At 38.6% G+C, this 18224-nt stretch overlaps 1 protein-coding gene across 1 annotated transcript; it reads left to right on the top strand.

Annotated features, from left to right (window-relative positions):
• The first annotated feature begins 2437 nt into the window (after positions 1–2437).
• On the top strand, positions 2438–16522 carry SMYD5 (SMYD family member 5). The gene is made up of 13 exons (XM_063459982.1): positions 2438–2591; positions 4887–4995; positions 5313–5452; positions 6355–6476; positions 6771–6840; positions 7220–7324; positions 8198–8260; positions 9711–9781; positions 11517–11623; positions 12372–12428; positions 15146–15240; positions 15485–15555; positions 16137–16522. Exons 1-13 carry the CDS (start codon positions 2499–2501, stop codon positions 16282–16284), a joined length of 1251 nt encoding a protein of 416 aa, XP_063316052.1. The 5' UTR covers positions 2438–2498; the 3' UTR covers positions 16285–16522.
• Positions 16523–18224: the final 1702 nt, after the last annotated feature.

Genomic DNA, 18224 nt, shown 5'->3' with positions numbered 1-18224 from the left:
AATGTCCCCCTTTCATGCTTTTGTCTTCCAGAAGATATGAATCTTCTGTCATGATGAATGATATAGAGCAGGTGTAGGCAACCTTCGGCACTCCGGATGTTGAGGACTACAGAATAGTTTTACAGCCATAATGGAAAAGCATCAGGAAAATGTAGCTCATAACATTTGGAGTGCCGAAGGTAGCCTACCCCTGGTGCAGAGCAATGAGGAATTATATATTTTGCTTAAAATAAAACCAAAAAAAACTATGATGTAAACACTCTCTCATACCACCATTCTTGGCTATTTCCAGTACAAAATAAATAAATTCTTATTGGACACGTGCAAGTGCATAATACATTGCACATTTTCCAAGCCAGACTCCCCTGCATCCTGAATATCTATTTGTTACTGCCGTAGAAGCCACTTTTTAAAAGTATCCTATTTAACACTAGAAAGCACACCCATGGCTACTGATGAAGACTTATTGTGGGTTCAGTATCTGTGTACATTTTGTAAGCACAACATTAGTTGAGATTCTGACACGTAAATAGAAAGCACAGGCAAAAACCAAAACACTGTAACTTGTTCTTCTTACAGGCACATGAAATATTTTATATCTGTTAACCATTTAGAAAAAAAAATGAGAAAAGGAGCAATCATAAAAAAGTAAGTTGTATTTACATTTCACATACTAATTAACATGAATAGCTTCTTGAAAATTATTGAATTGTGCCATTTGAAATACACTAGGGTATATTTAAGGGGAAGGAGAGGGGGCTTAAAGGAGCACTATAGGGTCAGGAACACAAACATGTATTCCTGACCATATAGTGTTAAAACCACTATCTAGCCCCCTTGGCCTCCCTAAAGATAGTACAATCTTACTCGTATTCTTCAAGTCTGAAGCTGCTGCCTCTGCCTGTGAACTTCCTCTGACATCAGAAGTGGTGGCCGGATCCAATCACAATGCTTCCCCATAGGATTGGCTGAGACTGACAAAGAGGCAGAGCCAGCAGAATTCAAACACAGCCCTGGCCAATCAGCATCTCCTCATAGAGATGAATTGAATCAATGAATCTCTATGAGGAAAGTTCAGTGTCTGCATGCAGAGGGAGGAGACACTGAATGTTTGGATGCATTTTAGGCAGCCATGTCCCAGGAAGGGTCTCTAACAGCCACCTAAGGAGTGGCCAGTGAGGTTATCACTAGGCTGTAATGTAAACACTGCATTTTCTCTGAGAAGACAGTGTTTACAGCAAAAAGCCTGAAGGTAATGATTCTATTCACCAGAACAAATTCAATAAGCTGTAGTTGTTCTGGTGACTATAGGGTCCCTTTAATTTTATCACAAGCAGTTTACATTGTCCAAAACCAGGAATAATGTATCCATATAGCAGCTGTCTCTCAAGACATGCAGCTCAACACAAACTGGGATATCTTCTTTAGCTGCTATAATTGTGTACTTGTACTTCTTGGAGGAACAAGCTAAGCACCATAACCACTGCAGACGGCTTTAGTGATTATGTTGCCAAGAGTACCCTGGAACATCCAATGGTAAATAGTCAAACCATGGATTGACATCTTACCTGGTCTCACTGGACGCCTGCAGCCCCTGCATCCAGTCTTCTCTTGCAGGAGAATCTGGTTAGTGCTACAGAGCCACACAAGATCACACTCATTAGCTGAGAATGTCAGCTGTGTGTTTTCAGACAATAAGCATGGTCTTGCATTGGCATGCTTTATTCTTTAGACATCATACTTCTCTCGCAGGTGGCCAAATGCATTGCGGGTGCTTGGAGACTCACATAACTTGTCAAGCCTTACTAGAGGATAAGATACTTGCAATGTTCCTTTGAAGGGACACTAAGCACCATTTCAACTCTGTGAAAACTCAGCTTGGGAGGTAGGAGTCTTAGCATGGTATGTAGAGTTTGATTTTACCCCATAGTCCAGGCATATAAAACTCTGACCCCCAGCTATTCTTTTGTTCATATGGTTGTGAACAGAGTATTTACAACGTTCACCCAAGCAACTGAGGGGCATGCACACAGCTCAGTCTCTCTACAGAATTTGAGGTGGGCGATATGCATTACTGTGCTAGCCCAACTTGCACACATAACTTGGACAGCAAAAGAGGAACTCAAATTCTTTTTGACTAATGAAGTGAGCATGTTATTACGATGCTTAGCACTTCCCTTCAATACATACTTTAAACAGACAGTAAAACATATTTAATTTAGCCTACCTTTTAACTGCCCCTCCACCTCCAGAGCTTTGGGCAACAAATAATGAAAGCTATGTGTAAACTGATTTCCTAATAATCACTGTCCCAGTTTGCAGAGCCTGACAGCAATATCTCCTTTATTTTTAAATCTACCGCCCACTTCCCATGCAGATCCAGTCACATGGTCTGCTGATCTCAGTTCCTCCTGCTGCTCCCCAACTCCACGTGGGTAGATACCCACTGCACAGGCCAGTCAGCTGTTTCCGGGTCACAGTTCACGCTACCTCCCATCATGGCAGCCTCCATGTGCGACGTGTTCGCCTTTTGTCTCATGCCAGAAGAAGCCCGGAGGGTGGCTGAGATCCGCTTCATCAACAGTGGCAAGGTATTGGTGTGAAGCCAGGCAGGGAGAGGACAGATCTGGGGAGAGAAATGAATTTTGTAATGTGGAATAGGGGCTTTGCAGACACACACAGACACATGCGGCTCATCTCCTGTCTGTCTGTGCAGTCTGCGAACAAAGGGATCCAGCCCACCCTGTGTGCATGCTGTCTGTGGTGACAGGCTGGTTATATATTAACACATACATGTAAGGGGACATGTGGACTTTCTAACCAGGATTGCTACTCCAGGCCACTGCTTTCCTACAAGTTTATCCATGTCAATTATACTGTTGCTGCTTAAACTATTAAATAAACGACATCTGATTGTGTGCAAATGTGATAGTGACAGAAAAATAAAATAAAAAAGTAAATCCCCACTCACGAATGTAGGACAATTGTATCACATACTTTAACCCCTTAACGACCAAACTTCTGGAATAAAAGGGAATCACACATGTCATGTGTCCTTAAGGGGTTAAAAGAGAGGTTTCCCCTGAAATGGTGCTGAGCTGTCATTGTCAGCAAATTATATGAGCTCCTACTGTGTGCATGGTTTTGCCAATGCCTTTTTGTGCCTGTTCTTTTTTTTCTGACGTTTTTATTACAAAAGCAAATTGCACGTTTTATATTTAAAATAACCAAAAAGTTGGGTATTATTACATTTTGTTCTAGTGTGACCTAAAATTAATTCCCTTACTAATTCAACCCATGTGTTTTGTTTTTTTCCCTGTAAATATTATTTCCGATGTAAAATTAGTGTAGCTGTTCCATCTCGGTACATACCGTATGTATAACTTGAAAAAAAGACAAAAAGAGAAAATAAATCTTATTTTGCAGGATACATATAAAATAGTTATAGATGTGTCATTTTTAAGAATTCCTCCCATTCTGTGTCTGCTAAGGTCTGAAGAAATACATCCACTGTGACACAAGTGACGTTTTTACTGAGCAAGAAATTGTATCATGTTGACAAGATTATTCAAAATGTTATGCATTGCTGCATGCCTTTAATACTGTTTCAAGCTCTATTTCGGCTAAACATTTGCAATTCTCCAAGATTCCACTTTTAGCAAATAAATTCCCAAATTGTCTAGCTAAAATACAGTATTTCTCCCTGTTGATGTTTACTTTTGGGTGGAGAAAAGGGCATAGCCTCTACATCCACCTAACCTCCAGGGCTTTTGGAACTGTTATCTCTCTCACTGTGTCATGAATGCACAGGTTTATGTATGAAACTATGAGACCTGTGTATATTATGCCAAGAGCTTGTATTGGTTTATTTGCCAAGTAATCATCTTGTCTATATTTTGCATTTTACAATGTTCTTGGTATCAGTAATGACTGGAAAGAACAAGGAATAAGTAAAAACACCCATCCTTTTGTATTGTTGCACAGTAATAGGTTATGTATAGGACATTGTATAACTTTCAGTTTATATAAAGAGAAGGTAACAAAATACATAATATTTACTATAGTTCACATATTGCTATTGTATATTAAATAGCCAATAACAAGTTGTGTGAGTCTCACAAAGTAATAAACTAATAGTGCTGCACAGTTCTTCATATAAAAGGTGCAAGGAATAAATATAACAATTTTATGATAAAGCAAAGTTATACGGCTGAATTCATGGTGGGCAATACACAGGCGTGTGTGTGTATATATATATATATATATATATATATATATATATATATATATATATATATAATATATATTTAAAGGGTTATTCGAAGCACCAAAAAAACTTTATCTTAGGTGGTTTTGGTGCACAGATGCTGTCCTTTTTTGGTCAATGTGAAACATTGCCATTTCTGAAAAAAATAAATGTTTACATTGATCCAAAAATGTGTCTCTTATGGCATTAAGATTGGCAGCCACTATAGGCACTTTCTCATGGAATATCTTTGAAAATCAAAGGTCTACATTATGACACTGAATGTGTCAAATGCACGGGAGTCATTGCTTCTCTTTGATTGGGGGAGCATTTGATTGGTTGAGTGTTGCTTTTTATGTCCACAATGCGTTAGGGTATTTTATTGGACAAAAGTCATTATTACTTATGATGCACCAAGAAGACTTGAATGACGGTGAGTATTACAGCAATTTTAAAAACAAAAACAGGTGACCGTAATTTGAACATTGACAGGAACACTCTAACGTTAAAGTTAACATATTTATTTTTACCTTAAGAGTGTTCCATTAACATATGATTTGCTGCCATCTCGAGCTGTGTGCCACGCACAACCAAGTTTTTGCAAAATACATAGTTGGACGCTGTCATTTTTCTTATCCAGGGAAAGGGTCTGTTTGCCACCCGGTCTATAAGGAAAGGGGAAACTATATTCCGTGAGAAACCACTAGTCTCCTCTCAGTTCCAATGGAATGCCCTGTACAGGTATAGAGGTAAGATCGCCAACTCTTTCCATACATATGCTAGTGGGTAGAGGGTGATTTGGAGCATCTGACTCGTCCAGTCCATATACGTAGTTTGGCAGGAGATCACTTGTATTACCTGCAGAGCTCCATGCCAATCTTGGAGCTTTAATAAATGTTTTAATGATGTTTTGGCCTTTATGTTGCCCATTATAATATATGGTGTGTGCTTGATGATTCTTTTTACTGGGTTGCTGTATATACAGGAAATGTTCCTGAGTGAGTTTTTTTTTTAGCAGGATAACTCCCTTGGTTTTTTAAAAAAATTTTAAAAAATGTATTCACAGCTTGTGATCACTGTTTGCGTTCACTGGAGACGGCAGAGGAAAATGCGCAAAGACTTTCTGGAAACGTCAATATAATCCTCCCATACCCTGAACTCTGCACTATTCAGAATGGACTGCACCAGCAATGTCCACGATGCCGGGTCAGGATTACATGTGTATTATATGCAGTTTATATAGAACTTTAATGGAACACTCTATTGAATTTCTTTTTTTATTATTTTGTTTTCATGTTTACTAGATCTACCCCAAAATAAAACTTGCATGTATCTTTGGAGGTATATGAAAAAGCTTGCAAAGCTGCAGACTTGCTGTCTGCAGCCTTTGCAAGCCACCTGCTCTTTTCCCCACTTAGACTTTTAGTTTGTGCTGTCGAATACACCAATCAGAGGCTTTATATTGAGAAGCCTTTGTTCTGGAGCTGCACAGCTTTCCAGTGCTTCTCAATCTGTAGTACAGCTAATTTACAATGGGGGGGGGGGAGGGTAGGGAGATACACCTGCCACCTTCATTAACTTTGTGGTACTTACAGAAGAAGAAAAAACCTCTCTGGCTTTCTTAGTGACATCCAGGGAGGTGTTTCTGCCCCCAGTTATAAAAGTGCTGTTTTCTATTTAAACTGGCAATCTTATAAACAGTTGAAAAAGTGTCAAGCTCCAGACACATAAAGCACTTCAGCAAATTGCAGTGCTTTACGTATGTTAGAGCGTTCCTTTAACCCCTTAAGGACCAAACTTCTGGAATAAAAGGGAATCATGACGTGTCACACACGTCATGTGTCCTTAAGGGGTTAAAGGGGAAATACATTTTTTCCACAGCTTTATTTAAATGGTGTTAATTTGTACAAGTAACTGCCATCATATATCCTTATGCCTCATAAATATATTTTTAAGCACCATTAGGCCAAACCTTTCAGAGCGCACTATTTTACTAGCTGTACAGTTTACGGATGATATTGGAGTTTATTTAGTTAAGGGCCATGTGCTACTTAGAGCTGAGGAACTAGCTATGCCTCCAATTTAACATTTGCTTTCTTCCTGCACAGGTCTCATACTGTAGTGCTGAATGCCTTAAAGCTGCAGCAGACCATTATCACCAGGTTCTGTGTCTTGGGCCTTCTAGAGATAACCCTTCACACCCTCTGAACAAGCTGGAAGAGGCCTGGCGGTAGGTTGCAGTCTCTGTTTCCTTAGCACCAAACCACAAATCTCTATTTCTGATTGCCAAAAAGTGTAAGCACAACCGGGAATAAAGTGACAAGATTCTGTTTTATCATGACACATGTGCCATCTTTCAGTTACAATATCCCTATATGGAGCTTCTGGATCATGGCCAATCATTATGTACCTGATCTGTATCTAGGTTTATGCTCACTTATGATGGCTTTGTACATCTTTTAGCATTTAGCTCAGTATTCAAGCAAGAATGTTTCGTTATTGATTTCTTCTCATTCTCCCCTAGAAATATACATTATCCTCCTGAGACTGCCAGTATCATGCTGATGGCTCGTATGGTGGCCACTATCAAGCAGGTATGTCCTCCTCTGATCATGCACATGGTTTGTTGATTTTCTATCTATGTGAGTCTAGAAGGAAATACCTATTTGTGGTTAATGGTTATGTAGTGATGTTAGAATGTTGATCCGTTTTACTTTTAAAATAAGATCTGATTCGCTGTCCAGAAATGTTCAGAGCTGTGCTTTAGGGATAGGACAAAGCAACATTTAAGGGCAATACAGAGCCTGTTCAGCTTTACATCCAAACATGCATCTGTAAAGCTAAATGAAAATAGTAACTAAGTGGAGCAGCATTCACTAAGAAGTTTGGAATGACATAAATAGTTAAAAGAAAATACAGACACTGAACATTAACAATTAATTACTTACAGCTATATTTTTGTTAAAATAACAGGCTAAGGACAAAGATTGGTGGCTGCACCTTTTCTCTCAGTTCTGCAACAAGACGGCCAATGAAGAGGAGGAAATTGTCCATAAGTTACTTGGGGACAAGTTTAAGGTAATTCCTAAAAACAAATACTTCATTATATCAAACCCCAATCTCCAGTTATAAATGTGCTTTTTTTTTTTTTTGTTTGAGCGAGAGAGAACATCTTGATATGTGTAGCTAATGTTGCACAATATACACTGGGGCTACTCTTTGCTTAAGAATGGCTTGGAACTGCAGCATTTTGTAAAAAATCATTGCAGCTCTAAGACAGCTCTCATAGTTGTCAGTAAGTCAGCCATGATGATTAGTTTGTAAACACCTTTATTGCCAGGAGAGAACTGAGCCTCACTACTTGCATTTACATAATGAACTGGGCTGTCTATAAGCTAAAACTTTTCCCATAAACCTTTGCTGGTCAGAAGTTAACGTGGATAGGAGTATTATTATTAGTAGTATTAGTATTAGAAGTAGTTGTAGTGTGTGTGTGTGTATATATATATATATATATATTGCGCCAACTAATTCTGCAGCGCTTTACAAAATTATGAAGGGGGGGGAGGGGGGGAATTTCCAGTACATGAGACAATTACACAGTGACACAGAAACAATAGATAGATGAGGACCCTGCTGAAACAAGCTTACAGTCTAGATAGAGACCCCATAGACAAGAATGAGACACGCCTGATTGGTTTCTCTTCCTGGTGTGTGACGGTTCTGCATGCAGCTTCAGAGAGACCCAGTAAGCAGTGTTTCTGAAGAATAATTTAAAGTTATGCATGTTTCCAAAATGTATTTATTTTTCATTACTTTTTAATGCCTTAATAAGCCTCTATTTTAATGTGACTGCAACTAATGGCAACTAATGTTTGTGGCACGTCCTTTGGTATGTGGAACCTTCCTGGTAGCTAAATGAGTTTGTATAATCTTTTTTCTACCTCTCAGGGTCAGCTGGAACAGCTCAGGAAGTTATTTATGGAAGCCCTGTATGATGAGCGAGTGAGCCGGGTAAGTCCAGCATGGCAGTCGGAGAGCAGAGGAATCATGCTATGTGCCAATATGGCTTACAATTATCTAGCCTTCTAACATAAATTGGAGTTCACCTGTTTAGGCGCTTTTTTTCAGTCTCAAATGTAATTGTTTGTTATATGTATAGATAAACTAGAGTACAATATCAGTAGTGACTCTCAATCTTTCTGAGCATCATGGGAAATGTATTTCACTAAAACGTTCAGCCCACTTGCATGTTTCTTTTGCACAATCACATTTTGTTAGACATGCCACTGGGACATATTCTATTATGTAAATATTAAAGTCCCTTAATGCTGGCTTAAACAAATGTATAAAACATTCCGGAACAGAGAGACAAGCCAACTCCCTGGAAGGCATAAATATTTGCTGGCAGGATTTTCCAGGCCTCAATGTGAATGTCTGTCTATCTGTTAATTACAGGCTACACAAGCAATATAAACAAATATTTTCATTGTTATCCCTGTATGTAAATCCACAGGTCTTTATTTTGGCATATTTTAAGAGTTGAAACCCAGCTTTATTTTATTATATTCATAGAGATATTGAGAATTTATTCTGTGAAATTATATTTTTTAGCTTAAAATAAATAAATAATGTTAACATTTGTAGTATGGGGCCTGAAAAATCCAGGTCGCAATTACGACACAGAATTGGATCCTAGTACAGAGAATGTGTGACTTCTCCAGCACAGAGACAGCTTCCACAGAGCTCTATTTCTCCCCTAGACTGCTTATTTGTATCTTGTTTGAGTGATTTTGTTTGTGTTTATATCTGCATTTGTAAATGATTGCTATTGTATGTATGAATTTATATGTGTAAGTATGTGTCTGTATGTATGAATGTGTTTTTTGCATAGGTGAGTGATTCTTATGTGTGGCCCTTGTTTTTATATTAATTTAATAAGTGGCTAATGAGGTACGATAGTTTGCATTAGGTATGTGTGAGAGACAATCTTATGGCAGGTGTCTCGCAAAAAAGAAAAAATTCTAACTTATATTCCAAGTAGTGAAATAGCTAATGGGAACAACTACTTCCAAACTGAAAAGGTCTCAAAAAGTCTTTTGAACTTTAAATGTTCATTGTAAGGGGGGAAAAAGCCGAAAGAAGATTGCGACTTGTGCTTTTAAATTAGAACAATGTGCACAACCATTTGCAGATAACCCGAGCAAAAAAGAAAATCCCAGTCTCTCTGAAACACATTTCCTACTCTGACTTGTTCATTGACAGCAGCCTCTGTTGTTGTTGTTTTCCACTATGCTTAAATCTTCTTTGTTGAATTTGTGTGTGGTTTATTTACTAAATGGTAAAATGTGGTGAATTAAAACCTAATTCCGTTTGCAGTAACCGATTTGTTTACTTTGACAGCTGGTAACTCAGAATATGATGGTATTTAACATGGCATTCACTCTTCCTGTTTCTTACACAGTGGTTCACCCCTGAAGGCTTCCGGTCTTTGTTTGCTTTGGTTGGAACCAATGGACAGGGAATAGGCACAAGGCAAGAAAACACAGATCTTCTGTAGATAATGCAATACTTTCATAATGATGATATAACATAATTGGTTTAATTGAATACACCCACTTGTGTGTTTTTTAATCATCACAACATTTTTCTGTTGCCAGTGTACAATATATTTTGTTTTGTTTAGTATAACGTTCATATTCAGCATTAAAGGAATAATCTATGCACCTAAACAACTTTAGCTTAATAAGGCAGTTTTGGTGTATAGCTCATGCCCCTGCAGTTTTACTGCTCAATTCTTTGACATTTAGGAAGTGAATTGCATCTGTTTCAAGTTGCATCACACAACAGGTCCTGTTACTTCCTGGTTTGGTGAGCTCAGTGCAGCTAAACTCAAGAGGCAGTATTTGCCCAGAGTGCCTGCCTTGTACAGACTTTTCATTGAGCTGCATTATTAAGCCTGTGATTGGACAGCCACAGAAAGTCTGGACTGAGGAAGAAGGGGAGGGCTTGCAAATGCTGCAGAAATGAAATCTTAAGCTCTTGCAAGCTATGTTTTCATATACCCTTAAGGAAAAATGTAATAATGCAGGTTTGTTTTCATTGTGGGTATATCTACTAATCAGTGATTTTTATTTTGTATTTTGGCAGTAGAGTGTCCCTTTCAAATGCTATGCTGTATGTGATACACAAGTTTGGTGGGTCTTGCAAACAAATTGCAGACATTTTGGAAGATTGTTCAGTATTTTGCCTCTTACCATGTAAACGCATGTTAACTTAGAGTCCTGGGCCCTTGCCCTTCTATCCCCTTTCAATATTTTTGATAAGCAACAAAAGGGGGGATGATCTTCTGAACCAATCACAAATAAAGCAACATAGCGTATAACTGTGTATATAAACAGATTATAAGAATTGCGTTCACAAGTGGCCACTCACACTTTTACTGAAGTTTGCAAGCTTTGAATATTTATTTCTTTTCAAGATGAGAATTCCAAATCTTCTATCTGGGTTAGAATCTCCATAGATGCATTTAGATATATGTGCTCAAGAAAGGAAATATGATAAAAATGAGGTGCACATTCAGAGTGAAGTACAAAAATTCGTTTTAATAACTTACATCAAAATATAAAATCATCAGTGTAGTCCCTCTATGTCACCACCAGGGGTCCTACGCGTTTCATCCAGCAAAATAGGACTTCCTCAGGGACTTGCGTGGTGTATGGTCAACAGATACAAATGACAAACGCAATTCTTATAATCTGTTTATATACACAGTTATACGATATGTTGCTTTATTTGTGATTGGTTCAGAAGATCATCCCCCCTTTTTTGCTTATACTGTGTGGAAGACAAGAGGAAGTCTTTGGGGATATTGTTGGGAACCTTATCCTATGCAGGGAAGTTTCTTTCTGCTGATATAAATTGAGCACTTATTACACCGTGGTTGGTGAACACACACATTGTTTCTTTTTGCACTTCAATATTTTTGATAATGCTGAAAACTAACTGGGATAACTTTAGCCACAAGAAAGGCTAGATCATAATTTTAGAATTACAATAGTAAAAGGTACATAAATTATGCTTCACACTAAATGTATGATGTAATGGAAACAGCCCAAACTCCCATCCCATATGCATAGAATGTCTCCTATATTTCTCAAGGTTTTGGCCACATGTTTGAGTAACTTCTTGTATTCTGCCCCCTTTTCTTTAATACTCTTGGTACTTTTTCTGTTGGCTCTGGATGATCAGACCATATACTTCCTTGCAGTTCCTTGAGTCAGTGGGTTCATGCCTGTGATGCGCTCGACCTACCAGCTAAGGAGAGGGAACAGCTGGACACCGTTATAGACCAACTCTACAAAGATATTGAAAAAGGTCAGTGCTGGTGCACTAGAATAGATAGTCAGGGCAGCTAGCTTAAAAAACTAACAAAACAAAAAAGAACTCTACGCAATTTAGTCAGAATTGCATGTGTCCACTATGATTTTTAATGTAAAGACATTTTGCAGCTACAAAAAACAATGTGCATGTACTTTAATTTTTACATTTTAATGCCAGGAGTTCTTGGTATAGTCAAAGCTTGCCAAGCAAATGTATTTAACCCACACACATGGGCATGCTACACATTTAAGGGAATGCATTTCCATGCACTCAGAGCATCATGGAGTGAGTATATCACCTCCGGCACAAGAGTGCTGAGGAGTTAAGTGCGTTTTTGACTGCTCTGCACTGTGCGCACCAATACATTCTTCAAGATTGTCTCTACAAGATTTCACTGACCCGCTGTCTTGTCTTGCAAAAATTGCAGTTCCAAAATCTCTATTGTATTTGAAGAAAAAAAAACATGTTTACTTCCTATGCAGGATTCCTAATATTGATGTTAATATAAGTAGTATATACATTTACAAGCCTGTACAATGTACAAACATATCCTTGAAATACCTGCCACTACACATTTACACTTTGGAGCCAAAGGAGAGGATGAATCTTGTCTAGACCCATAGCCAGTTTCTAGGTAAATGCCATGTGCCTGCTGCAGTCTTGTGAACCACAATAACTAAAATGTCCTGCTGTTGCCTTTGCTGAGTTTTATTCACCATAGGTTCATGTCTTCCCTTTGTAGAGACGGGTGAATTTCTAAACTGCGAAGGATCTGGACTGTACATGCTGCAAAGTTGCTGTAAGTCGGTGCTATGTGGTGTGGTGTGATGTAATATACAACAAACACTTTTATCTGATCATCTTAATTGTTACAGTTCCTTATGATGAAAGGGGTATATATGAAAATAAATTACGATGATTATAATATGCTGCTAATTGTGTCTATATTAGTAATTTTTCATACATATACAAGCATTTGCAGAAACAAAGAGATTAATGAGATATGAAGTGTAGGGGAGCTTCAATACCGGCCATCGGTATCTCAGCCGAATCCTCTTGAAGCTGGAACAAGCGCTGTTAGTGAATAGCTCTATTCCACCCAGTAACTAGATGACACATAGTTCTGGGAGTATAACTAGTTTTTATTCCACAGGCTTGGTCTTTTATACACAGACCCCCAGCATGGGGTCTCCATTCACACAAAGAGTCAAAGCCCGTCCAGGCGCCTCTGTGTCTGGGAGATAGTTCAGCCAGATAGCGGTTAAACTAATTCTCTCCCGAACACAGAAGGTGTTGCATACAAATTACTCCAAAACACAATAAAAAAAAACGCAGGAACCCCAACATACTACATATCCCCGGATAGCGCTGATCAGAGTGCCCAAGATGGTAAGATAGTGCCCAGATCCATGGTGTGTAGCCAAATCACCACCGGGGTAAAGTTTTGACCTGCCACTACCAAAGTTCAATCAGAAAATCGTTCCAGGGGAAATGTACTTGCAGCCAGTCAAATGTCGGAAGCTCCTGCAGGCACATGAAAGAGGGCTCCCCCTGGCTCTCAGGGAGTGATTGGTCACATTAGTCTATAGTACCTTCCCTCCAAATAGCTCTCTCCTGGAATGTCTGGAGGTGGGGAAAAAGAGAGGTTAAAAGTGACCGGGGACTCGAGGGTGAAGTGTTCAAAAATTATTTCCAGGCGGTTGGCAGCCAAGTGCAGCTGAAGACCATTTTGCTGATTTGTGGCCGGATGACTGTCAGGTTAGAGCGTTCGGTAGAAAGGAAGGTACGGAGCCAGGGCGATAATAGTTAATTAGGGGGAAATGTAGGAGAATAGGACCCAGGTCTGCCACATGAAGATAATTCACAATACCATTTGTATTGTACTAATCACTGCACTAATCTGCCATTTTTGTAAATTGTGTTTGGAGTGCCCTTTTAAGTTGAATATATATATATATTTTAGCAGTTTTACTTATTTATAAAGCAGTTGAACTGACAAACCATTAATTAATGGTCAATTAAATAACCGTCTAAGCACCAAAACTTATTTAATAGCCTGCAGGAGGTGTGTGTGTTAGTTAAAAGTTTAACATAGTGGAATAATAAAACTTCTAAAGTGAACACACTGTGCTGTCAGTTCTGCTTTAAAATGAAAAAAAAAAATAACTTCAAGTTTGCAGTGTAAGTCACAGCCAGGGGAGATGTGGCTAGGGCTGCATAAACTGCACAATTTGTTTTGAATTATTATTTATAAAGCGTGAACAAGTTCTGTAGCGCTGTACAATGGGTGGACTAACAGACATGTATTTGTAACCAGGCGAGTTGGACGCACAGGAACAGAGGGATTGAGGGCCCTGCTTAATGAGCTTACATGCTAGAGGGTGTGGGGTATAGTGACATTAAGGGTAGGGTAGAAACGTAGGTTGCTAGGATAGTATTCATTGAGGGCTTAGTGTTTTGATTACAGTTGCAGGAGAGGAATCGGGGCGGGGAGGGAAAGAAAAAAGTATGGGTGAAAGTCTAACAGAGGGGAAGGGCGTTCTATAGGAACGGTGCCACCCTAGAGAAGTCTTTAAGGCGTGCATCAGGGGTAGGAGTACGAACAGAGGTTAGACGTTGGTTCTCCGGCAGAGTGTAGGGGCCTAGATGGGACCCCTAAATGGCAGAGAATTGAGCAGTGAGACTTGAGGCATTATCTATTCACTAAAGCTGCTTCATTAAACTAAAATTGTTTTGGTTCCTAGAGTAACCCTCTAAGAGTATTATCTCTTCAAAGATGTGCATGAATGGGAGAAAATAGAAATGAATAAATTGTAGATTGTAGCTTTTATGTACAATCATGAAGTGCTTTATTGGCAAATTAGATTAGTGTGCTCTTTTCCACAAAATAAAGTTTTAAGTTTCCTGTAATGCAGCAGCTAAAATATCTCCCAGTTGTAGCTTCACTCTACCTGCATGGGCCCTTAAATTACTTCCACCAGAGAAGCCTTACTAGAAGCTGGACACTTGGGTGGCAACTGCCACACTGTGCCTGCAATGCTTCTCATGAGTAGCACTCACATCCAAAATTGCAGTATGTGAGTAAGTTAAACCAAAGGGAAAAAAGAGAACATCCAAATCAGTGGAAATTCCACTTAAGTGTGCCTTAAGATTTAGATTTTTATAGCTTTCAAATCGCAAAAAGAAAAATATCCATCAGTTTATAAACCGATTGATATTTTGTCTGGATCCAACATTCTTTTATCTTTAATTCAAAACTTTATCCTAATGCCGTACCCAATGTCTGTCCATGCATATACGTTCTCTTGCTCTGAATCTCTAATCCTAAACTTCATGCTGCCAACCCACATACGTTAAAATCAATATCCTGTGTCTAACTCCATTAATTCATAACAATAATCTGTTTTGTTCTTCTATCTTTGGCTCGTTACTGATTAGCTGTACAAGTCATGTTACTTTCAGTGTTTTTTTTTTTTTTAATGCCAATAAGTTTTGTTTATTTATGTGCTTCCATAGGTAACCACAGCTGTTTGCCAAATGCTGAGGCTTCTTTCCCAGACAATAATTTTCTCCTTCACCTCAATGCATTGGAGGACATCAAGCCTGGGGAGGTAGGTACCACAGAGAGGAACGAACTTCCTTAAAATATATGATATTATACTCTATAACTTATTCCAGAAACAAATTCCTGCACTTTACCAGTTTACATATCCGAAAATTTAATCTATAATAAAATAACCTGTTTTGTCATTGCCATTGGTACAACCTTTTTACATACATGATACATATAAAGCATTTGGCTGCAGCTCGGTGGGAGGTAGCACACATTCCATAAATCCCTTTTTGTTCTCCCAGGAAATTTGCATTAGTTACCTTGACTGCTGCCAGAGGGATCGAAGCCGCCACAGTCGACACAAGATACTCAGGTAAACTAGCACTTATGTGTACAAACACATTGGTGTGTAATATAATAGTAATATCAAGGATTGAAATTTCAAGCACTGCGCTAGTAGCCAGGCCTTAAAAGTTACATGTGAGTGAGGCTAGAGGGTTTATGGTGGACTCCTCAGGTGGATTTCTTCTAGCTCTCCAAAGGCTAGTGGAAATTTTTCATTATATTTTATGATTATATAATGCATGCTAAAAACTGAAAAGTTCAAATAATATACGGATAATAAAATAGTGTAATAGTTATAGTATTGTATAGATCTAATTGTAATCGTACGATACAAAATAGTATAAGGGAGAATATTTCATTGAGATAAAATGCCTTAAATTAAAATTACAATGCGATTAAATGATATACCAAAGTAAGGGACTACTTTGTCTTATGTAGAAACCTGAAGTTGGAAAAAAAGCAGAGCTTACTATGACAAGTTTTGTCAGTTCCCAAAACCATTGCCAGACATGGTTGAGGGAAACAGTCATTTAGAGTTGGTCTATGGGGGCGTCCCATGATCCCTATACTGTTCATTTAGTAAAAACTTTCTACGGTTTCCTTTTGCAGGGAAAATTACTTGTTCGTCTGCTCCTGCCCAAAGTGCCTGTCACAAGCAGAAGACCCAGACTTGACATCTGAGGAGGAGGAAGACGACGCGGACCTGGATGGAGAGACCGATGATGCTGAACTTGAGGATGAGATGACGGACGTGTAATAAGTTGTCCTCTGGAAAAGATTTCACATTGCTCCACATGTGCCAGCGTTTGTTATCCTTTATTATAGAAAGAAAGAAAAAAATATCCGATAACAGTTGTCCAATAATCAGGAGACACCTCTATCATGCTTGGAACATTAAAAGCTATGGCTGATTTTGCCTACTTCCTCAAGAAGACTGTTTTCTCCTTGCAACTGTCCGCACGGTACTTGGAATGTTTGGATAAAGGTCGAAACACTATGCCAATTGATACCCACTACACTGGTTTGCATGTAACCACCCATAATCCTTGTTAGCTGCCTAATTATGAAACAGATTTGTGAACCCATAGGGAAAATGTTAGGGTTATTTTGTTGCAAATCTGTAGTATTCTAGATTATTAGAAATGTCCCTGGCATGACCACTTATTTATATACGTAATTCTGGCTGTATAAAGGATTCACATAACATCCCTTCAAACTCAAGGTTGTTGGTTTTTTTATGAACTCCAGGAATTTGCCATCTCTTGTTCAATGCAGAGTTTCTGAAATGTCCTTTTCACTTTTAATAATTGAAGGAAAAAAAGTTGTCTCTTGGTCTCTTATTATTTTACCCTTTTAATTTCTGTTTGAAATGTGTGATTTGTCAGAGGCTGGGAGACTACATTTACAATTAATCCATCTGTGAAGTCACCGCTATTGCAAGTGATCTAAAGCACCAGTTAAGGTAACCGACATGTATAAATGCTCCTGACTTTGCCCCTAGTCACACTTGGACATAATGTCATCTTGCCCTCTTCTCCGTTTTGTAACATTCTGTCCTCAGACCTGATTTCCTCTTATAAAATCAAATTACAGACTACCAGCTTACCTACTGGCTAGTGTTTCCTAATAAAGGAGATGCTTGTCATTGAAGGTGAGAGTTTGCGGTTTTTCTGCTCATCCTTTAAGGATCCAAATTTTTATTGGCACTCCAAAGGTGAATAACAAGCATAGACAGTGGAATTTAGAATTCCTCCAGTTTTTTTTTTTTTTTTTTGTATATACATTTTTTTTCCAGGATTTTCAAATTGCCAAAATTAGATGCGATAACAAAATGCTGCGCAATTGCGCTAGGGCGTGTACAAGAAGAAGAGGAAGTACAGAAATATATATAACGTAGCAGTTTACAGTATCTAATTAAAGTGCATACATGTTTTTTTTAATGTGTACATTTGGTACATCTTGTATAACTGAGTAGTCTACCCCATTCATCACCTTCGGTTGTTTGCCAATATATTTTAACTTTTAGACCTAAAGTATATGTAAATTGTCAAAACCAGGGCAAGGCACGCTTGGACATGGGACACTACGATGGGCTAATGATGCACTCAAGGATATGGGGTGCTGCACCTGCCATCCCATGTGGACACATCATGTTTCAAGTTCTCAGATTCTTACTTGGGGCTACGTTGGCCTGCATACCTAGTGTTACCCGTAGAAGATAGCAAAGAGAAGGTTAGTAACCTGGGGGGGAGGAGAAACCCTGAGACTAGCAGAAAGGGAGTGAGTGTAAAAGAGACAAAAAAAAGGGAGGGGAGAGAGGGAGGGGCCAGGTGCATCAATATTTTCTTGTTAAGAACGAAGGAACTGACTTGGTGACGCCCTGTAAAATAGTTTTTTCCTTATTTCAGTTTGCTGTATGTACAGTGATATATGCACCCCATACACACACACACACATACATATAAATCTACAGATCATCTCTCATACATACATAGACATGTGCACACTCACATACAGACACACACTGTCACATACAGAGGCATATATCAATATACACAGTCATATACATACATACAAACATACATACCAGGTTATTTACAAAAATGAGAATTGTCAGGAATTCAAAGTGGATGACACAATAGTCAAACTGGAAGCATTGTATTCCTGACAATTGTTTTAGTGAATAACCTCACAATC

This window comes from Pelobates fuscus, chromosome 6 (assembly GCF_036172605.1).
Source record: "Pelobates fuscus isolate aPelFus1 chromosome 6, aPelFus1.pri, whole genome shotgun sequence".
Lineage (NCBI taxonomy): Eukaryota > Metazoa > Chordata > Amphibia > Anura > Pelobatidae > Pelobates > Pelobates fuscus.
The sequence above is the reverse complement of the archived record's forward strand: the minus strand, read 5'-3'. Positions and strand labels throughout refer to the sequence as shown.

What these genes read in the sequence shown, in the direction of transcription:
- SMYD5 (XM_063459982.1), top strand. Translation starts at nt 2,499, where the DNA reads ATGGCAGCCTCCATGTGCGACGTGTTCGCCTTTTGTCTCATGCCAGAA. An exon ending in CTACAAAGATATTGAAAAAG is followed by an intron (nt 11,624 to 12,371) that starts GTCAGTGCTGGT and finishes TTCCCTTTGTAG; the next exon opens with AGACGGGTGAATTTCTAAAC. An exon ending in GTACATGCTGCAAAGTTGCT is followed by an intron (nt 12,429 to 15,145) that starts GTAAGTCGGTGC and finishes GTGCTTCCATAG; the next exon opens with GTAACCACAGCTGTTTGCCA.